This window comes from Suricata suricatta, chromosome 8, assembly GCF_006229205.1.
Source record: "Suricata suricatta isolate VVHF042 chromosome 8, meerkat_22Aug2017_6uvM2_HiC, whole genome shotgun sequence".
NCBI classification, from domain to species: domain Eukaryota; kingdom Metazoa; phylum Chordata; class Mammalia; order Carnivora; family Herpestidae; genus Suricata; species Suricata suricatta.
Genome location: NC_043707.1, coordinates 29,852,749 through 29,874,880, shown reverse-complemented (window position 1 = coordinate 29,874,880; position 22,132 = coordinate 29,852,749). Strand labels below are relative to the sequence as shown.

The 22,132-nt window shown below is 56.8% G+C and overlaps 1 protein-coding gene across 1 annotated transcript in view; it reads left to right on the top strand.

Annotated features, from left to right (window-relative positions):
• Positions 1-22,132, top strand: part of CUX1 (cut like homeobox 1) — a 353,536-nt gene that overhangs the window by 330,258 nt on the left and 1,146 nt on the right. Inside the window, exons 15-22 of the mRNA XM_029946913.1 lie at positions 13,929-14,056; positions 14,780-14,846; positions 15,595-15,707; positions 18,818-18,934; positions 20,053-20,136; positions 20,730-20,786; positions 21,172-21,252; positions 22,015-22,079. Coding sequence (XP_029802773.1) covers positions 13,929-14,056; positions 14,780-14,846; positions 15,595-15,707; positions 18,818-18,934; positions 20,053-20,136; positions 20,730-20,786; positions 21,172-21,252; positions 22,015-22,079 — 712 coding nt within the window. The remainder of the gene's footprint in view (positions 1-13,928; positions 14,057-14,779; positions 14,847-15,594; positions 15,708-18,817; positions 18,935-20,052; positions 20,137-20,729; positions 20,787-21,171; positions 21,253-22,014; positions 22,080-22,132) is intronic.

Here is a 22,132-nt window from a genome sequence, read left to right as displayed (position 1 = left end):
CGGGGGGGGGGGGGGGGGGGGGGGCTTATCTTCAGCTGGCTGGCGCTCCAAGCTGCAGCCCCCACAGGCAGCCGACCTCCTCCTCTTTATGCTCCATCAGTTTAAAAAGCTGATTTGTACCTCTCCCCTGGGGAAAACGGTTCCGTATAAAACACTAACACTTAATTACAAGCTCCATTATACCATTTTAAATGGCTTCTTTTTGTTAATTGGAGGCAGTGTTCATAACTTAAGGGTTTTGCCATTACTTAGCTGGCTAAGTGGAGGCTCGGTGTAAAATCCGTGTTCGCGTTCAGCCTCTTGACCCTTGGTTCCTACCCACACTCCCTTGTGGCATCTGAGGTGGAAGGGGTGAGGGTTCCGTCCTCGGCCTGTGCCCGCTCGCTTCCACCGTCTGGCTCCCAGGCGACCGCCAGCCTTGAACTTCTGGATCAACCGGCAGGTCTGGGATCTCTGTCCACCAGACTGCTCTTCTTTAGAAAGGATTACCACAGCCATCTAGCTCAACTTGACTTTTCTCAGAGCCGGCCTGCATGGAGAACGTCGTGTCATGAGGTGACTCATGGGCCGCAGACCGACCCGGGATGCAGGCTTGGAGAAGTCTCCAGGAAATGCCAGGATCTTGACCCATATGACTACTATCAAACCATGGCCACTATGTCTGTGCAAGTGATTGAAGCAAAAAGATGACAGTTGCCTCCCTGCCCAGTCTCCTTCCTTTGGCATCTTTGGTTTCCTCCCCATTTAAAAATCATCCCCTCCGATGTGGATGTTCAGGTCTACGGGTCGGTGGTCCAGACCCACAGTGTTACAGAGCTTGGGGTTGAGTGTTTCTCTGGGCCCTCTCTGGCCATGGGAGACCCTCCCCATGTACCGCCACCACCCCCCCGGCCCAGCTGGCCAGCTCTAGGAGGAAGGAAACCCCTCATCAGCCTCCCTGGCCCAGAGCCATGTGAGTCGTGGAGCTCGTGAGGAAACCAAGCAGAAGGCACGTGGTACTCTAATCCAAGGGAAAGCACTGGTGTCGGCCCGTTGCCCTAAGATCATGCCCTAGTCGTGCCCTAAGCAGTTGGGACAGGAGTGTCCGGACGGCTCAGTCTACAGGCCAGTCGGTGCCTTGCCGGCTGCGGGTGCACTGGGCACCCCCTGAACGCCTGCGCTCCCTCGCAGCGCTGATCCATGAACTCTGTGGACATTCTATGCAATGTTTCTCATTCCTCTTTAGAAAAACAAACCTCCCTGAAAGTAGCAGCGGGGCCAGGGGCGAGGTGTCTGCACGCCCTTCTGGGATTAGCACAAAGTGAACCCATGTCAGTGACCGACCACATCTGGAGCTGGGGACAAGGGCCGTTGCCTTAAATGCACTATGCCAGGCACCTCTCGACAGGCCTGTAAAAACACGAATCCGCCCTTAGGCATCCCAAGCCCCCCCCTCTTCTGAGGCCAGCCGTGCCGGGGAGATGTAGCAAGACGAGGTTAGGGCGCTTGTGACCAGCGTGGCCATTAGCCACGTCCCTTCAGACAGAAGGTCTGCTTCCCTCTCTGGATGTCCTCCCTCGTCAGCACACGCCTCCTCCGCCCCCTTCTACCTCACTGACCTGTGCTCCCGCTTGACATTACTCCCCACCCCAAGCCCCTCCGAACCGCGAGGCACAAGTGGGCTCCGGCATGGGAAAGAGGGAAAGATCTAGAAGCGTGGCATTCGTGCATGTGGCTTGGCCTGGTGGGCAGGCCTCTTCTCTTTTGTGAGCACAACACGGACAGACAGCTGTGCTCTGCGAGGCACATGGATTTTTCTCTTGACTTCCACCTGTTCCTAACGCTCTGACAGCTGTTTCCTTTGCTGGCAGGGGCTGTCTCGGGCCTCAGAGGGCCTTGTCTTTGGCCTGTCTTTGCTTTCTGCCCATTCCTGCTCAGCTGTTAAGATCCGTCACAGCCATTTCCCTCGCCCTGGGCTGCCCCTAACTGGCCACGTGAGGACACTTTCCCAGGATCCCTGCCTGGCGTTGGGGAACGCCGCCTCTATTGTCTCTGGCACAGGGAGGCTCTGATTTCAACTCCACTGTGAGACCTTCTTTGGAAGCCTATGGAAGATGAAAGGAGATGTGTTGTCCAGTCCACAAACCGGGTCTTCAGTCACATGACTCTTCCCAGAAGACTATGCCAGCTTGGGGGCAGGGCGGGGGGACCAAAAAACCGCTCCCTGAGCCGCTGGTTAGCTGTGGGTCCCACCGTGTCTGGTGGCCAGAGTGTTCTCCTGACGGAAAGACTGGGAGCCTAAGGATGTGTGCCATTATCGCGTGCTCGCGTATTTGCCAGGAAAGCTCGCGTTTTAACAGGTCCCCCGGCGCTTTTGTGGTTTCGTCTGCCCCTTGGTGGCAACAGGGGAGCCTTCGTGATCACCCCCTCCCCACCCCGTACCCAGGGCCGAGCTCCCACCCCAAGTGGCAAGATGGTGGCCTGGGACTCTGATATGATATGGTCCCATTGCCCAGAACGTTTGCTGAGAGAAGGGGTCCAGTTTGACAAAATTGTTTCCATTCCCATCAGTGTCTGCCTTTTTGTAGACGAAAACCATCAGGAAAAGAAAAACAATTCCCAATGAAAGTTCCGAAAAGACCCAGCCTGTGAACCCTTTACAGATGTGCTGAAAATCGGAGGCCCAAACCCAGGGAGTGAATCTGGAAGGCAGAGGAGGGGCGTGGAGAGCAGCGAGCTGGGCAGGAAGTGAGCCCCGCCCTGGCTCCCTGCCCCAGCAACCCTGGAGCTTCCCCCTGCGTGGGGAAGAAGGAAAGGCAGCTTCCCCGGCTCTCCCACTCCGGACCCACCCACCCCCACCCACCCCCACCCCCCGCCCAGGCCTTGCAGCCCTTCCTCCGCCTCCCCTCCAAAGATACCGTGACCAGGCGGTCAGCGGTGTCTCCATTCTCATCTTTGCATGAAGTGACATTTAGCTTTAACAAGACATTTCCAAAGCGCCTAGTCTCCTCCGGAATGCTAACTTGAAAAGTTGGGCATTGTAGGCGAAAAATCCTAAAAAAAAAGGCTAGTGAGAGAAAGGCATTAGGCTATGCATAAATGTGCACTTCCCCATTCCCCCCCTGTTATTAACCTTTTAAAATACCTTTGAGTTACTTTCATGGATCATTTTAGCTTCTCCGATAATGTTAAGTCTAGTCTGTGTTGCTGTCATTTCTGTACCATTTAGGCTTTAATTTCTACCACAAAATATGCTATATGCTATGTATCAAGCTTTCTGTGATCAGAAAGGAAAGGTGCCTTATATCCCAATGTCACGGCTACATCCCTATGGAAAAAAATAATCAGAAGCACAGTGTGTACGGAAGCGTTGGGACTTCCGTTGGTGAAACCAGACACCATTCAGCAAGATGCATCAAAGTGGCACGGGGCTACTTTTGTTTGAAAGTTTCTCCCCCTCTTCATTTTCCCTTCTTTTCTTTTTTTTCCCCCTTCCTTTTTTTTTTTTGTAGTTTGCTTTAAACAGAAAGCACTTAAGTAGATGACTATGTGTAAAAAGCTCTGTGCAATAGAAATCATTTTTCTTCATTTTTTAAGAGATAATGTATTGCACACCAAATGAACTCAAAGTAAGCTTTAGACCAGGACGATTCAGGTTGTGGGTGAGTATGTTCACTGTAGTTCCGTTTGTTCACGAACTGAAGGGAAAACAGGCCTCCCCAGTGTCCCCCTAGCCCCCTCCAGTCTCAGCCCGCCTCTTACTGACCACCAAGCACGGGGCCCCCGGGCACCTGCTGGAACGGCTGGCTGGGCGGCAGGGGTGGGAGGCGGTGTTTCTGACCCAGCGGCTAAGAACCCTCCCAAGTGCGAGACCACAGCCATCCCTTCCAGCACTTAACCTTTTCTTGTTGAGATGGATTGACTGCTACTGACCTGCCAGCGTGCGTGAGGAGAATTATAAAAGGATGTTTCCTTGAGAAGAAAAAAGAATTATTTCTATTCTCTTCTATTTATTGTTAGGTTAATCATTTAAGTACTTATCAGGAGTGTATTGTTGTTTTGTGTTGTTGTTGTTGTCATTGTTGTTATAAATGCTTTTTGCTATCACTCCAGTGGTTACTGTCTTCTGCCTCCTGCCCTCTCCCCCCCACCCCCCAGTCCCCAAAAGAACCGAAGCGTCTGGGGATTTGACTGGGAGGCCAGAGGGAGCTTCTCCAGCAGAATCAGACGTCTGTGTCCAGAGTAGCCACTCAAAAACTAGCGGTCTCCGCATGTCTAACTTTTTAAATGAGAGAGTCGAAGAACACTCAGTGGGAGGAGCTGCAGAGACTTAGAAAAGCAAAGTTCAGTTCCCCAAAGCCTCCTAGAGCCTCTGGTTAAGACTTCTGGGTTCATGAAGTTTCAGCGAGCCCTGGTCAGAGAGCGCAGCGTGGCCGCGGCCTGGTGGAGACTGGCTTCCGAGGGAGAGAACGGTGTCAGGCCGCTGTTTGTTGGCTTTTCTCGTTATTGTGGTTGTTTTCTTTGCATACTAAGTTGGTCAAAACCATCTTCCGATCTTGAGAAGCAACAGTGTTTTCCAGTCCGTCTGTGGCTTGAGGACCCACCCCAGGGAGGTGGGGGGAATCCCCTCTCCCCCTTAATGCGGTGAAGCACTTAGAGGGAGTAACACAGCCCATTGCTTGCTAATCAGGTGTGAAGGTGAGATGGGGGGGCCAAGAGAAGGGGGCTCCCCACCAGGCCGAGGTCGAGGTTGGGCCACCCAGCTGACCCCCGCTCCCAGAGGGCCCCCCCAACCCCACTCCCTTTCTGTGACATGACTTTTCCCCTTCTCTGAAATTGTTGGGGGTCGATTTTGTTCTCATCTCTGAAAGAAAGCCCACCAGTGAAATAACCTCCCCCATCTGCCTCCCCCCTCCGCCCCAAAGAGTTCTCATTTCTCTCGAATTAGTCTATGCATTTCTCTCTTGAGCCGTTTTCTGCCTCTTTCCTGGGGAAAACGGGCCTCGCCTGTCCCACCGAGACTCCTCAGAAAATGCTGTGCATTTTGGAGACGTGAGGATTCATGCAAAAATCTTTACCGCATTTGAGAACAACTCATTAGAAAATACAAGTGGGGAAAAACAAAGGAGAAGAAGACAAGACAGGTTTCCCCATGTCCCCCTCCACTGAGTAAGACCTAGCTCATTGCAATGTGCAATAACTACTTGCCGCGGGTTGCGCCACGCTCCTGCCCAGACTACTAACACAGCACAGAAGACAAGCGCGCTCGCAGGGTGGCCGACTTCTTCCGGAAAACTCTCCATAAGCTCAGCCCCCCTCCCCGCCACCCCCTCCAGTGTATCGTGGTGTCTTACATTTTAGCAGTATTTTATATTTTCTGTAACGCACTAAGTCTTAGATGTTTCTAGAGCTCGTTTGTTAATACAATCACAGACCTTTTTTTTTTTTTTTAAATCCTCATAGAGACCCAATTGACCAAAAACAAAAACAAACAGACAGACAAAAGGCGTCGTGTTTTATACAAATAGCTTTGAGAAGCGTCTGTTGTGTTGCTGTGACCCATCTCCGGTAACGTTTTTTGTTTTTTTTTTCTTGCTATTTGTTTTGGACCTTAAGAGTCAAAAGTTGACCCAGCTGGCGTGGGGGTGGGGGAGGCACCCGTCGGCCCTCGGCGTTGTCCCTTCTGTCTTTGGTTAGCCATACGATGTTCGTTCTCAGCACTGTACAACGGTCCCTATATGATATGGAGAAGCAATATCACTGTATGAAACTCACACCATGTATTATTATTATTCACTAGCACCCTAGGTGTGATAATTGAAGTAAATATCTTTTATACAAACACAAGAATGTGTGGGTTGTTTTTATTTAAAGTCCCCGGCCTGAGGGAAAGCAGCAAACACTGACATTCTATGTCCAAAGGGCACCTCAAGGATTGCCATTCCAGAGGCGCCTGGGCGGCTCCGTCGGTTGAGCATGAAGCTCTTGGTTTTGGCTCATGGTCCCAGGGTTGTGGGATCGAGCCCCACGTCGGGCTCCTCGCTGAGTGTGGAGTCTGCTTAGGATTCTCTCTCTCTCTCTGCCCCTCTCCCCTGTTCGTGCGCTTGCTCTCTCTCTCAAAAAAAAAAAAAAATTGCCATTCTAGAGGTAGCCATCCCTCCACCTTCCAGTGCCCCCTAATGGCAGGTGTCACAGAAACCTGGCTTGGGGTAGGATGCACCGGGCTCTGGGCTCTGCTCCACCAGGGCTGCATCCAGGACTGCGTCCCTGCTTGCTGTCGTCACCCTTACTGCTTGAGGACCAGGAATGGTCGTCGGCAGTGCTGAGCAAGGCACTAGGCTGATGGTAACAGCCCCGTAAGTGGGGCCCCAGAGCCACAGCCAAGTACCTCTGCAAAGCAGCCCGCACCCAGCCAGTGGCCTGGCTTTGCCTGCTCTGTGGGGATCTCCCATCTTGTCCCTGAATCGTGACGTGAAGGACAAGCCAGGGCCACTGGTTAGTGCAAGCAAGTGAGTGGGAAGAGGAAGGAAGAAATGATGTCTGTGGGTTTCTGGAATGATCGGACTCTTGAGAAGGGTTCTCCAGCCAGCACTCGGGGCTGGAGGCAAGAGAGCTCAGCAGAGTTGGCTGCTCGGTGGTCTACGTGCTCTTGACTGAGGATGTCTCTCACCTTGAAATCTAGAAGGTTGGAAAAGAATTGCCATTCCTCACCGATGTACGACTGCGGGGGGAGGGGGTGGGTGATTAGTTTGTTGTGCATTAATTTGTATGTTTCAGAATGAGACGCTCCGGATGTGACACAAGACCCTCAGTGATCCTCCCTCTAGTGGGAGGAGCCCTCCAGGCACAGGACAGTCCCCCACCAGTGCCAGGCGCTTCCGGCAGCCCTGAGCCTCATCTGGTCACTCAGAGACTGAGCGCGTCTAGTGCTGTCCCCAAATATCTGTCCCCACCAATGGGAGAAATGTGCCTAAAACCAACAGAACTCTGACTTCAACAAACTTTAAGTCTGATGCAGCTAACATTATCTGCTACTTTTCGGATCGCTAGTTTAGGTATGCCCCGCCTTCCCCTTTAAAGATCTGGTAACTAAGTTAAAATTTAAAATGTGAAAACATAAAACACACTTGGCGGCAAAGTCTTTTAACCCAGAAAGTCTCCCCAGGTGCTTTTAAAGGGAGATTTAATTAAGCAAAACTGCCGCTGCCTGTGGTTTGGTCGGCCTGAGTCTTTTTGTCAACTGCCCTTTCCTGAGGCAGAGAAGGGGCTGCGATGGGGGAGAGTGCCCCGGCTGCGCCCCCAGCCTCCCTCCTCCCCTACAGTTAAGTGGGTCTGGGCCTGTTTGATGGAACACGGCTGGTGATCGAGGGGGTGAGGCAATCACCTCACCTCGGAAAACACGGGGTTTAGCAACGCTGACTGCACCCAGGCAGCCGAAAATCTGCGCATAAGTCTCGACTCACCCAAAACCTAACTACTAATAGCCTACCGTTGACCCGAAGCCTTACCGATAATGTCGTCGCTGAACACGTTTTGTATATATATGATACTGTGTTCTTACAATAAAGTAAGCTAGAGAAAAAAGCATTAAGGAAATGTTAAGGAAGCAAAAATGTACGCACGATACGGTACTGTAAAAAAAAAAAATCTGCGTCTAAGTGGACCCGCGTGATTCAAATCTGTGTTGTTCCAGTGATGGTGGGAATCGCCCGAGTGGGCCAGTCGTCGGCTGTGATCCTGTCTGCTTGGGTTTGGGGTTCGTCCTGCCTCCCCCACAGCCCCCGCGTGCCGGCTGGTCTCCACTTGGCTGTGGCATTGGCTCCTAAGAGGGGGCAGGGGTGTGGAGTGCTGAGCTGAGAGCCCAGAGTGCTCTGGAGAGCTGTTTTGAGGTTGGTGGGGGCTTCAAGTCACCAGACCCTTGATCCGCGTCCTGGGCTGGCATTCAGAACTTAGCGCGTCTTCCAGAAGCTCGGGCTATCAGAAGATGTCGCTAGGAAGGGCCTTCCCCCGCCCCCCTTAAGAAATTGGTTTGTGGACAGGTAACAGGCTGCTCTGTGGGAGTGAAATGGGGGGTTCCCGGGAGTGAGGTTTGAGGACCCCACTCACTTTCCAGTGAGGCCTGGGTCAAGTGGCAATGCATAGGAGTCCCAGGCCATCTCTTACCGGCTGGCGGGTGACCTTGGGCAAGTCCTGGTCAATGCTCAGGAAACCCTTTCTGAAAGAATGAATGAGTTGAGCTTCTTTGAGATTCCATTTCTGTCTCTGCAAAGGGAGTATAATAATGCCAGACGCTCAGGGCTACTGAGGGGTGGGGGTGGAGGGCTCTGAGTGATGGTAGGCACAGCGCCCAAGCCCACAGCGAGCACTCAGGACATGCTAGTTGTAGCTGCTGATGTGGGTGTTACGTCACCGAATTTGGTGGCTGGGGAAGCTTCCTCCAGTCACAGCTGTTCTCACCTTGTGCTGGAGCAGGAGTGGCCCCTACGTGGGACCAGGCACTCCCGTGGGTTCGCCGGAGCGCCAGTGGCTGTGGCCTGAGCACCGCCGGTGATGCCCAGTGACACACGGTGGGCACACAGGTGGGGCACAGAGTCCCCCGCACCCACATCTCTATCTTCAGTCCTTCACGGGCTCTGTCAGCAGATAGTCACTGCCCTGTGCCAGGGACATGCTCCGGACTAGGAGTCCGGCAGCCCCAAGTCGTTCAGACCCCAAGCGGAGATAGGGCAGGTGCACAACCACAGCCCAGGCCCGGGCCTGTGAGTGGCATTGAGGGGGCACCAGAGCCCCAGCTTGGGGAAAGGCAGGAAGACCCTGATGGGGAGTGGAAATGGGAATAGGCATTCGCAGGAGGCAGGGAGAGCACACCAAAGTGAGAGGCAGCATGTGCACAAGGCAAAAATGGATCCCCAGTCCAATTCAGGGCATGGCCCAGAGGATCCTGGGTGAGGCCTGAGCAGTTATCAGGTGGTGGGACCAGCAGAGGCCCGCTGGCCATTGCCAGGCCTGTGCTACCCATGTCCAGCCACCTCCAGCCCAGCCTGGGAGACCACGCGGCCCCGGGAATCCCTTCACAACCTTCCATCTAAAGGATTGGGGGGCTTCCCCACTGGGGGGAACAAACTCAGCCCATCAGCTAATAGGCACTAAGGGCTAACCATGTGTCACTGATCTGGGCACTGCAGTGACAGCAGGGGACAAACAAGGAGCTTTCCTTTTAGTGGGGGCAGTCAGACAGTAGACATAAGAGAATTACATAGTGCTTTAGGCAGTGATAAGTGTTATGCGACAGGAACAAGGAAAGGGGGGCACCTGGAAGAGCAAGTAGAGGGGTTAAAGTTTTGAATCAGGAGGTCAGGGCAGGCCTCACTAAGAACATAACATGTGAACAGGGTCTTGACAGAGGGGAGGGAATGAACCATGCAGATGCCTGATGTAAGAGCATTCCAAGAAGAGGGGAAACAGTAAGTGCAAATGTCCTGTGGTGCCAATGTGCCTGGGAGCCAGACTAGCTGGAGCACAGCCACCAAGAGCAAGAGTGGGAGGCAACCAGGTCAGAGGGATGAGGATAGAGGCAGGGCAGGGCCCTGGAGGGCCCCTATTACTCTGAGGGATGTAGGGTCCGCTGAGAGTATGACCAGAGGGTGGTCCGATCTAACTGTTTAAAAGACTCTCTGGCTGCTGCTTTGTGATTGGAGGGAGGGGTGGAAGAAGGGAGGTCAGTGAGGAGGCCATTCCCATAATGACAAGAGGTGATGACTTGCACCAGGTGGCCACAGTCGTGAAAAGTGACTGGAGTCTGGACATGTTTTGAGGGTAGAGCCGAAGATAGGACCTGAGACAGCTTAGATGAAAGGAGTGATAGAGAAAGGGCAGGGGTGGCCCCCAGGGACTTGGGGGCCACTAAAGGGTGGCCCAGCCTCTGCCCAACAGCCCCAAGGATACTACCCCCTGGGCTGTGCAGAGGGGGTCCTGCTGGGTAAAGTAGGTTTGGGGGGGACCAGGCTTCAGACCAGACCTGTTTGGACTCTGCGCAGTGAGCTCAGGGAGGGGAGTGGCCTCCTGGACAGCACGCTGGACAGTTATCAACTTTCAGAGGCACACAAGGTGGCCAGAGGGACAGGACAGCGGCGTGGGGGACAGCTCAGGGCTGCGTTGGCGTGGCGGGCTGAGCAGGGAGAAGGGGCGGCAAAGACAGCGGAGCAGGAGGCCCGAGAAGCCAGGTGCGGTGGGTCAGTAAGATGAGGGCTGGGGACACAGCAGTGTGTGTGAGGTCATGGGCCACCTCGCTGACAGTTGGCGTGGTGGGCGTCCAAGTCAGACGGGAAAGGTTTAAGGACGTGCACACTTGGGAAGTGGAGTCGAGAGGTGTGTGTGTGTTTGTGTGTGTGTGTGTGTGTGTGTGTGTGTGTTCCAGAACACAAATGCTCTGGTGCATTTGTGGACAGTGCACAAGAGCCAATGCAATAGGACAGAAGGAGTTCTCTGGCTGGGTCCCCTGGCCTGGAGGGGGCTGCCAGAGGTGGGGGGCGGCAGGGGAGAGGCCACCTGCAGGCACAGGAAGGCTCAGCACTCATCTCTGGCCACCTGTGGGGACAGACAGATGCAGAGATGCTGTGTGACGAGCAGCCCCAGGGCTCCCACCTGGCTTGCAAGTGGCTGATGGAAGAACACGGGGTCCCCAGCTCCCGGGAAGGCTGGGGGCGCCACACCCCCGGGCCCACCATCCAGTTGTGATGTTTCCCTATTCAGTCGGCTTGCAGTCAGAAATTGCACTTTGATCTTAGTCGAGTCTCCTTTAAGTCTTGACCTTGACGTTGCTTTGGTTTTTTTCTCCCCTCTGTGAAGTGCACCCTCTAGGAAGCCTTCCCAGAGTCTCCCAGAAGGACGATGTTCCCCAAACATTCATGGGGGGAGGCTGTCTGGCTCACACACAGGCATTCATCTCCAGAAACCCCTGCCCCCACACCTCCCCCTCCCTAGCCTCTCCCTTTCCAGAAGCTTCCTCCTCATTGTTAGATACAGCATCCTGCATGCCCCTACTCCTGAGCACACCGTCCCACGCCAGGTTCTGCCCACTGTTTGGCATGATCTGGTATCTGTGCAGAGTGGGCTTATCCCCAGGTCCCTCCACACCCCTGCTGCCCCCACTCCACCACCCCTTGACCTCTGGCTTCCCTCCGTCTCCTTGCTCTGCCTTTCTTGAGATACCGGTCACCCCTCCTTAACTCACTGACAGTTCCTATTCACACACTCCCTCCTGATTTCCCCCTGCTTCCTACCACCACCTCTTTGGGTCTTTGCTAGAACATCCCTGAAAGTGTCAGCGTTCCTGAAGGTTCTGGCCATTCTCACAGCAGCTCTCTCTGGGATTCCATGTTTGCTGCCCTGGGAGTGAGATCCGGGGGGGGGGGGGGGGGGGGGGGGGGGGGGGCGGGATGCTGAGCTCTGCCCAGCCTGCGTCTCCTGCCTCCAGCCACGGGTCCCGCTCCCCCACCCACACGACCCCTTAGCCGGCCCACGAGCACTTCGGGCTCACCCAAGCCAAAGCACGCGGCTGCTCTCTCCTTCCCTATTTGGGGAACCCGTTCCAGGCACAGGCCTCACCTCCTGGGTTCTTCATGACAAGGCATCACAGCTGTCTCCAGTACCTTCTACTGCCTTGCCCCTGGGCCAGAACTCAAGCCCAGTTCCGCCGGAATCCAGCTCAGACCTCCCTTGACACCAAGTGGCCACCTGGAGAGGTGACCCTCACCTTCTTGGTCTGAGGTGTTCCTTCTCCGGTAGAGGAGGCCGAGGAAAGCATGGGGGTGGCAGCCAGGGGACCCTCACGTAGTAGACCTAAGTGACTCCAGGACAGTGTCAAGCAGGGTCTGCAACTGAGGTCCCTCCTTTGGGGATGCCCACGTGGTCGTTCTCGTCCCTGCAGCGTGGAGTGATGGCTCACTGCCAGGGTCCGACTGGGCTCAAGGACAGTGTCCAGGCCCTGGTCCGCAGCCTCCCATGTCCCACCACACCCAGGGCCGTCCCTCAGCCTGACCCCTTCCCCTCTGCTGCCCCACCGCAGCCAGCCTCTTCCCCATGCCCCAGGGGCAGCCATCTGCCAAGTCCACTGCCAGCGCGTGCCCGCCAGCCCTCAGTTCTGCCCAGAGCCACCCCTTCGGGGACGGCCACTCCCAACACCCAGCTTTGCCCCCTCCAGTGGTCCCCTCAGTGGAGGACCCAGGGTCTGGGGTGTTGGCAGCAGCGGCTGGGGCAGCCCAGAACAGGGGTTTTGCTCTCAGGGTCCCCACATGCGGTGTCACATGTGTGCATGGACAGGGACATGTGCCCACACCTACAGCAGCAGGCACAGGAAACCTGGGCGGGGCGCCCCCTCCAGTCCCCCGTGCCCACCAGGGGCTCCAGGAGCTGCAGATTGTTCTTACCCCAGGGGCCTGGCCAAGACCCTCCTGGAATGGCCGCATGCTCGTGGGGCAGCTCGAATAAGCAGTCCAAGGAATCATCTTGCTGGCATTTCTATCCCGTCCCTTCTGTCCCCAGGACCTACAGCCTGAAGGCCAGACCCCAACCCTGCCCCCCACAGCTCTCCCTCCGTGACCTGACCCTGCCCTCGGATCCAGCCTCTTCCCCCAACCCCCACCTCTGACCCTCACTTTCACCAGCACCACCCACCTGCCAGCTCCCAGTGTCTGAAGGAAGAAGTCCGTTCAGGGCCCGAACCAGTGCAGACCCTGCTGTGGGGAAGGGCTCAGACATGGCCAGCAGTGGACACCCTTGGGTCAGGTCCTGGACCAAGAGGCCTCAGTTGTTCATCTGTAAAATGGGGATCACCTTTTCTGCCTGCTCGGATTATTATGAGATACGTAAAGAACTTGGCGTGTCATGGGCTCCGAGGGATGGAGCAGGTAGGGGTGGGGGCAGCTGCCTCCCGCCAGCCTAGGACACTGAGCTCGGCCGAGGCCAGGTTGGCCAGCAGGTCAGCAGGCGGCAGAGTGATTGATGGGCAAGGGAACCGGGCCATTCTCCATACACTGCCTATAGCCTCGGGTCTTTGGGGCATTTCTGGTGCTACAGTGCCCCCTGGTGGCCATGCAGTCTACCCTAAAGGACAACACCCAGGGCCTTGCGCCTCCACCACCTTCTCTCCTGAGGCCCAGACAGGGCTCTGCTGCTTCCCAGAGTCACACACCCAACCAGAAGTAGGGCCAGAGCTCAAACTCAGGTCAGCTCGCTCCCAAGCCGTCGCTGTCTGCCTTGCCACTGGCCACCGATGGCACCCCCGCCCCGCCCCCAGGGCCTGGATTAGAGTTTCCCAACATCTCCCACGCTCCAGAGCACAGGAAATGCTCCTCCCAACATTAGTTTGGATGGGCGTCGTTCCAAAGACACGGGTGGCACATGGGTGGGGAAGGGTAAACCTTGGGGTCAGGGGCTTCCTGGGGGGGCCACCCCATCCCCCTCACTGGGCCAGAGCCTGTTGAGGAAGAGGCTCCCAGGGTGGGACCCCTCACTGCCCCGTCTCCTGCTGGATCCGAAGGGGGCCTGTCCACCCCTGACTGTGCCTCCTACCGCATGCCGATACCTTTCTCTCCGACTCCTGCCCCGAGGCCTCCCTCCCGCCATTATCACAGGACATCAGCCCTGGAAGGAACTTGGGGTTTGCTGGGGTCCACCTCCTCGCCTTGCTTGATGGAGGCAAAGTGACACCTGGAGTGGGCAAGGGGCTGGCCAGGCTGGTCGCAGCAGAGCCAGAGTGGACCCGTTCCTGCTGAATCCCTGACCTGGGCCTCTTCCCATCCCCGAATACTGAGTTCTTAGGGACAGAAGCACCCTGGCCCCGCTGGCTGGCCTAATGGTGCTGCCTCAGGCAGCAGCACAAGCTGTGGGTTGGAGCGGCAGCACGGGCCACACCAGGCTCTCTCTGATGGCCATGTCTTCCTCTGCAGGGCGCTGTGCAGACCTGCAAGTCCATGTCACCGAGGCCATGGCCACGGCAGCGGAGCAGAGGGAACTGATCGCCCGCCTGGAGCAGGACCTTAGCACCATCCAGTCCATTCAGCGGCCAGACGCGGAGGTGAGCCGCCCCTCCACCCCGCCCCCTCACCACATACCCCAAGCTTTGAGTCTTGGAAATTATAACTTTGCAGGTTAAGCAGCTTGGTCCTCAGCTGGTATCCACTGGCCCCCACAAGGCCCATAGGGGCCGTCACCCACAACCTCTGAGTATCACCTGCACACATCACTGCAAAGGCCCCATTCCAGGACGCCGGGCCACAGGACACAGCAGGAGGGCTTCCGGGAGCTGACACAGGCACCCTGTGTCCAGGCACTGGCTTGGAACTGTGCCCTGGGAGCTATGAGCAGAAGTAAGGCAGGCTCACCCAGCCATCCCACAGCTAGAGGACCTGAGGCCCCATGAGCACGGAAGGCTGGAGCCCTCAGGGCCCTTGAACATCACTCTGTCACTCACTCTGTCCCCCACCTCATTTTATAGATGAAAAAATGGGGCTTGGCAACAGCAGCTAGCCCGGCCCAGGTCACGCAGCTGGCTGGCCGGCCGGGCCGAGGGGCCCCATGACAGCACCACCAGCTGAGCACCCGCTTCGGGGGCAGCTCAAGGCCCAGCCTTCCCTTTGGTGGCCCATGTATGGCACCCTCTCCAGGCCACTTGTGGCCACCAGTGTGCCCAGCCCTGCCACCAGACCGCCTACCTGTTCCTTGCTCCCCATTGGCTTGGCACCCTGACAGGGCCTGTTCGGTGGCCCATACGTAGGATGCCAATCCCTCTCCCCTGCAGGGTGCCGCTGAACACGGCCTGGAGAAGATCCCAGAGCCCATCAAGGAGGCCACCGCCCTGTTCTATGGTAAGGACGGGCTGACCTATCTCCTAGGCAGTGACGTGCAGGGCAGGAGCAGGGAGAGGGGAAGAGGTGCTGCAATCTGAGCGCTGGTCCCTAAAGAACACTTCCCTTCCTCCAAGGTCAGGGCCCCCCCACCCCAACAACCTAAAAGAGGGGGCTGAGTCCCCCACTTGCCCTTCTGTGCACCTTAGCTTGGCACCCCCTTCTAGGACCCCAACTCCCTCTGCCCTGCCAGTGGCCTGTCGACAGCCAGTGGGCAGTGGGCAGCTCCCCAGGGGAAGGCTCAGCCCTGAGGTGCAGCCAGGGAGCCCCCCGCGCTGCCGGGGAGGTGGCCTCCTCCGGTATCGGTACCGAGGGGGGACCCCAGGGCTGCGGGGCCAGGACGTTGGAGCGGGGGCTCTCGTGGCTTCCCGGTACCTTCAGTGTCCCTTTGCTTCCCCGGGAGCTAGGGCCCGAGTCTGACAGACGCAAGGGTCTCAGACTCAAGTACAGAGAAATGAGGAGGGGGCTTTAGGGCCTGGCCCTCAGACAGTATGGCCCTCCCCTCCCAGGATCCCTACTTCCCGTCATACCTGTTCTACTAGCCACCTTTCCATGTCCCCAACCTCCCAGCACCTTGTGCTCAGATACCTATGCCTTCTCCTTCATGGCACTTGGCCAGAGCTCTGTCAGGGCTGGGGTTGCTCCGACTAAGGGCCCACTGTGGGTTCTGGCTCCCACTACCCCGAGTCACTCTCCCCCTACACCCTAGGAGCCTCGCCCCCAGCCAGCGGCACCCTCCCTGAGGGCCAGGTAGACTCGCTGCTCTCCATCATCTCCAGCCAGCGGGAGCGCTTCCGTGCCCGGAACCAGGAGCTAGAGGCCGTGAGTCATGTGTTTCCCTCCCTTATACCTCTTGGACCCGAGGACACAGTGGGGGACACATGGGCTTGGGGGAGAGAGGTGTGTCACAGACCGTAAACCACAGAAGGGTTAGATGAGTTCTGTGCAGTTAGGGAGGGCTTCCTGGAGGAGGTTATGCCTTGCTGGGCTTTGAAAGAATTAGACGCTCAAAGTAGAGGAGACTAAGGGGCCAACAAGCCAGGAAGGCTGTGCCAGGGCTCCAGGAGTGAGACACAGAGTGCCCTACTGCCAGGCTGGGCCGCTGCCTGAGGATTGTAGCAGGGCAGTGACACCTCACCGTCCAAAGAGAGTGTAAGAAAGGCCACTTGGCACCAATTCAGGATAGAACTTGGCCTCGGAAGATGGCTGGGGAGTGGTCACCAGCATCGTGGGAGAAATATCTAAATCGGTGGGGGCCTGGAGACAAGAGCAGGTTGGAGAGAGCAAGGTCTTGGAGGCCTGTAAGGAGGAACAATCTGGAACTGCCGAGGAGCTCTGTGGGATCGGAGAGCGCCCCGTGGAGGCGCGCCACGAGGAAGGGGTGTTCTGCAACGGTGACCTTTGCCAGGAGGCGCTTCCCCATGGGTGCTGCTGAGCCTTGGGTGGTGGCTGCAGGGCCTGCAGGACGGTCCTGGAAGGGGAAAGGAAATGAGAGAGGGGTCAAGGCGGAAGTGAAAGGGGCCTGAGCAAGGAATATCCAGGACACAAAGTCCCAGGCCAGGGCAACCCCACCGAGGAGGTGGGCGCCGGGCCCAGACTGCAGAGGGCCCAGTGACAGGCCAGAGGCATACTGGGAGGTTGGCACCGTCCTGGCCTTAGGGACCTTGCACACTTCCCCATCCCCCACCCCCCAGAGCCGGCCCAGGTCATCCTTGATCTTGCCCGGTGCAAGCAGGAGCCGGGGCGAGTCACTGCTTGAGCTGATGAGGGAATTTCTAGACCCTTCCTCTCCAAACCCACAGTTGCTTCCGTGGGATTTCCAGGCTCAGGCCAAGGGCGCGCCGCCGTCCCCTGGGTGCTCCGTGCAGGCCAGGCCCACTTCGGGTCTGGGAACACACGCTCCTTGGGGACGGGGGACAGTAATACAGTGGACTCCTATGCAGCCTTCACACGAGGCCTTAAAAATAGATTAAATGGGAGGGAAAGTGTTTTTCTAGAATTCTACCTTTTGCTTTACAAATGCAGTTGTTGGGTTTTTTTTTTTTTTTTACTTTTTTTAAATGTCTTTATTATTATTTTTGAGAAAGAGACAGAAAGTGAGTGGGGGAGGGGTAGAGGGAGACACAGAGTCGGAAGCAGGCTCCAGGCACAGAGCCTGACGCGGGGCTCAAACCCACAGACTGTGAGATCATGACCTGAGCTGAAGTCGGACGCTTAACTGACTGAGCCACCCAGGTGCCCCAAGTTTTTTTTTAAGGTACTTACTTTTTAAAAATTGGGGTAAAACACACATACCATAAAATTTACCATCCTAACCATTCTTAAGTGTACAGTTTAGGGGCATTAAGTACATTCACAGTATTGCACAAACATCACCACCGTCCATCTCCGGAATTCTCTTCATCTCCCCAAACGGAAACTCTGTCCCCCATTATTTATTTTTTTTAATTTTTTAACATTTATTTATTTTTGAGAGACAGAGACACAGAGGGTGAGCAAGGGACGGTCAGAAAGAGAGAGAGACACAGAATCGGAAGCAGGCTTCAGGCTCTGAGCTAGCTGTCAGCACAGCATGACCCGGGGCTCGAACTCATGAACTGTGAGATCATGACCTGAGCTGAAGTCGGCCATTTAACCGACTGAGCCACCCAGGCGCCCCTGTCCCCCATTGTTTAATGGGGTTCATTGTTACTACCCCACATTCCCACCCCCTCGCCCCAGCCCTGCTTAACCACGCTTTACTGTTCGTCTCTATCATTTGACTGCGCCGGGGACCTCACCTACGTGGAGTCATACAGTATTTGTCTGTTTGTGCACTGGCTTATTTCACGGCTGTAGCGGGTGTCAGAATGCCCTTCCTTCCTGAGGCCGGTAGTATTCTGTCGTACTCTATCGCGAGCTTTGCTCATCCATTCGCTCATCGGTAGACCCTTGGCTTCATCCCATCTTTCGGCTCCTGTGAACAATGCTGCCATGAGCACGGGCGGACCAGTATTTCCTCAAGTCCTTGCTTTCAGCTCCTCCGGGTAGATGCCCAGAAGTGGGCTTTCTGGATCACTTGGTAATTCCTTATGGAGCCATCCTATTCCCATGGACTGTTTAGTCCTGTCTGAATTGTTAACAGTAGGAAGAAAACACCGACTTTACCGCTAGAATAAGCGGACAGATGAGGTCTCCTCTCATCTGCTCCCGGATGGGCAACCATTAAAATCACATAGTGTATGATTCCACTTATATGAAGTGTCCAGAATAGGCAAATCGAAAGAGGGAGAGGGCATGATGTTTGGGGTTTCCTGCTGGGGTAATAAGGATATTGTGAAATGGGATGGTGGAGATGATTTCACAACACTGTGCATATACTTTAAAAAACTGAACTGTACACTTGAAGACAGTGGTGTTTACTATACAAATTACATCTTGATAGTTTTTTAAAGGTTGATGAGACCAGGAGTGCCTGGGTGGCTCAGTCGGTTAAGTCTTGATTTCAGTTCAGGTCATAATTTCACGTTCATGAATTTGAGCCCCACTTCGGGCTCTGTGCTGACAGCTTGGAGCCTGGAGCCTGCTTCAGATTCTGTGTCTCCCTCTCTCTCTGCCCCTCCCTCACTCATGCTCTATCTCTCTTTCTCTCTCAAAAATAAACATTTAAAGTATATTTATATATATAACTTTATAAAAGGTTGATGATAATATAAACAAACAAACAAAACATGAAGAAACCTGAACCCAAATCTGTCTTCTGCTCGGGGTGGGGTCCCAAGAGGAAGAGGGGGACTTGCCCAAGTCTAGAAGGTCGGGGCGATGGCTGCAGGCAAAGGAGGGCCTCCACGTAGGTGGAGAAATACCTGTGCCAGGCTGGTGGCCTCACCCCTGCACCTCCCCTTCCGCCTCGGGCCCCACCTGCCCACTGCCCCCTGCCCACCTTCCCCCAGGAGAACCGCCTGGCCCAGCACACCATCCAAGCCCTGCAGAGCGAGCTGGACAGCTTACGTGCCGACAACATCAAACTCTTCGAGAAGATCAAGTTCCTGCAGAGCTATCCGGGCCGTGTAAGTGCCCTCCACAATTTCAGCCTCAGATGTACCAGGCAGGGAGAGGGGTCGACGGGGCCCTCCCAGGGCCAGAGGGTAGGGGGCGGTGACCTGCCGGGCAGCACCGGGCCTGGAGGCCCCTACAGGCCATCCAGCCCATCCTGCCTACCAGTGCTCCTCCCTAAGCTGGGGAGAGCCCCCCACAGTGGACCCTTCGTGCAGGTCCCTCATCAGAAGCAGCAAGGAGGTGGCAAGGTACAGCAAGAAGCGGGGTTCCCAGGCCCCAGGCCCAGGGCCCCGGTGACCCTTCTAAGAAACAGGACCCACCCACTAAAGAATCCTAGGATACGGGAATTTAACTGCAGGGCTTTTGCGCATGCAGGATAGGCCCTGGGGAATCCATAGGTTTTAAACTTACATTCTTAAAAAATATATATATACCAGAACTGGGTCCAGTATCCCCAAAACCAATCAAGAAAACAGCAGAACCTACTCCATTCTGGGCCTCAAAGGGCCCTCACTGGCTTGTCTCAGCTCCTAGGCTTCACAGGGGACCCCCTCGTGCAAGAAAACCCTTTTGTGACTGTGGGGAGACAGAGTGGCCTGTGGAAGGATGAGGGTGGTGACACTCATGGTGGGTGCCACCCCAGGACAAGACCCTCGGCCACGATCCCCCACTGTACCTGTTGGAACTGGCCAGCAGAGGGCGCCCGGACTCTGTGCAAACTAGTGCGATGTACCCAGTGCCCTGGCTGGGGGCGAGTCTGCCCATCTCACCTCTAAGGTGCCTGTCTATGCCCCATGGCCACCCGCCCTGCACACTCTCAGCAAACCCCTTCCAAACCCACTTCCCCGCACCAGTCCAGCCTTGCCTGTGCTGGGCGACCCAGCCCCAGACTGGGCTTTTAGTTTCCACTACTTGCCCTGAGTCACGGTGGCCCAGACCCTGGTGCCAATGCTCCTAGACACGTGGCCCCAGCCTGATGTCACCAGCCCCCTCCCAGCGCTGGGGTGCGCCCCCCCCCCCGCCACTACTGTGCTTATGAGGAAACTGAGACTCCCCGGTGGTCCTGCCAGCCTCAGAGCCTGGCCTCCCTGCCGGCCCCTCAGTGACTGGGTCTCTCCTCTTGCTACAGAGTGGCAGCAGCGACGACACGGAGCTGCGATACTCCTCCCAGTATGAGGAGCGCCTGGACCCCTTCTCCTCCTTCAGCAGGCGGGTGCGTGAGCCGGGCCTCAGGGCAGGCAGACAGCCTCGCTGGCCCTGCCGCGGGCCTCAGCCTGCCCTCACTCCCCATGCCGCCAGCCCCGGTCTGTTCACTCCGGACCAGCCTCGCCCTGCCCTCCGCCACCCTGCCCCACGCACACCCCAGACCATCACTGCGGCCTCCGTGCCTACTTTGGTGCCATGGAGGCCGAGGGTCCACCCCGGGCAGGCCAGGGGGGCCCAGAATATCTGATGGCTCTGTGGGGGTGTGTGACAGTGAGTGGGTGAACCCCACATGCATGCTCGGGGGTCAGGCATAGAGCTCCCCAGAGGCCCCCATCTCTGGCCAAAGAAATCCTGCCAGGGAAGGCTCCCCGCAGGCAGAACGGACCTCTGAGGAGGGCGGAGGGGGCAGCTATGGTGGGAGTTGCTCACACAGATGTCGGATGAGCCTGGAGTGTCATGCTGAGTGGGGCAGGACACCAAGGAGGCCCCCGGCAGCCCCCTGGGGTTCTGCAGGAACAGCAGGGCACAACAGTCCCTCTGCAGCTAGCTGGGGCCCATGGGGCCCCCGGGGTTCTCTCCTTATCGTCCCTCCCCCTTCAGGAGCGGCAGCGGAAGTACCTGAGCCTGAGCCCTTGGGACAAGGCCACACTCAGCATGGTGAGTCCCCTCCTCCTCGCCCAGCTGATCCTCTGACTCTGGGCCTCCCAAGACACCCGCCCTCAGCCCAGTCTGGAGAGGCCCAGGGACCCCACTCCCCCCTCACAGGCTCTGCCACGAGTGGCTGTGGGACCTAGAACAGGGTCCCTCCCTGTCCAGGACAGCTCCTGGTGATAGCACCATTCATGGTAGGTTCTGGAATGGTGCTCCAGGGGGCGCCATTGTTTAGCATTCTGATGTCCCAGCCTACACAGAGGAATGGAGCCTGGCTGCCTGCCTTCCCCTCCTCTCGCTGCTCGGGGTCCCTCGTGCAGGAACCCTGGGCAGCCCTTCAGGGCTGGGTGAGGCCTGCCCCATCGCCACGCCACACCTTGTTGCTCCCCAGGGACGACTGGTTCTCTCCAATAAGATAGCACGCACCATTGGCTTCTTCTACACGCTGTTCCTGCACTGCTTGGTCTTCCTGGTGAGTAACCGGGATGGCAGCCAGGGCTGCCTTCGCCACATTTTCCGGACCTCCAAGGGCAGCAGGGTCCCTATTATTGCAGCTGCCCGCCTGGGCAAACCCTAAGCCACACCGTCTACCCTTGGCCACTTCCTCTCCCCTTCTCTCCCATCAGGTCCTCTGGCTGGTGCAGCAGCTCAGGTGCTCCCTCTGTAGAAATGGCCTGGCTGACTCCATCCAGGGCCCCGGCTTCGAGGGGCCTTGAGGGGGGCGGGGCGGGAATGACCACCGAGAAAGCCCGAGGCAGGCAGGAAAGCAGGCCTGACTCCACTAAGGGACAGCCAAATGGGCTGCACAAGCAAGGACATCTTGAACTGAATCTCCTCAGATCCAGAGTGACCGTCCAGTTAGAGGGCACGGCCTAGTGATGTCGGGAAGTCTGCTGAGTCAGGGAATCGGAGGGGAGGGCGTGCCTGCAGAAGGCTCCAGCCTCAGGGATTCCCGTCCCCAGTGAGGTCACAGTTAAGACGGCACCTACATGGTTAGCCTGGGCTCCAACTCCCACCCCAGGGCCCAACGTTAAGGACCATACCTCCGTGTCCTGGCCTGCTGGCCGTGTGGGACACAGGCGGACACAGGGGCATCTCCGAGGCCCTCCCGCCCTAGGGCCCAAGCCATGAGACCATCATGTGCCGCCAGGAGGCCGGGCCCAGGGTCTGGGGGCAGGTGGCAGGAGTGGCGGTGAGGCAGGACAGACAGCTCATGGTGTCTCTGCCTGGCTAGGTGCTCTACAAGCTGGCGTGGAGCGAGAGCATGGAGAGGGACTGTGCCACCTTCTGCGCTAAGAAGTGAGGACATCACCCAAGTCCCACCACAGCCCTGCACGGAGCCCCCCCCCCCC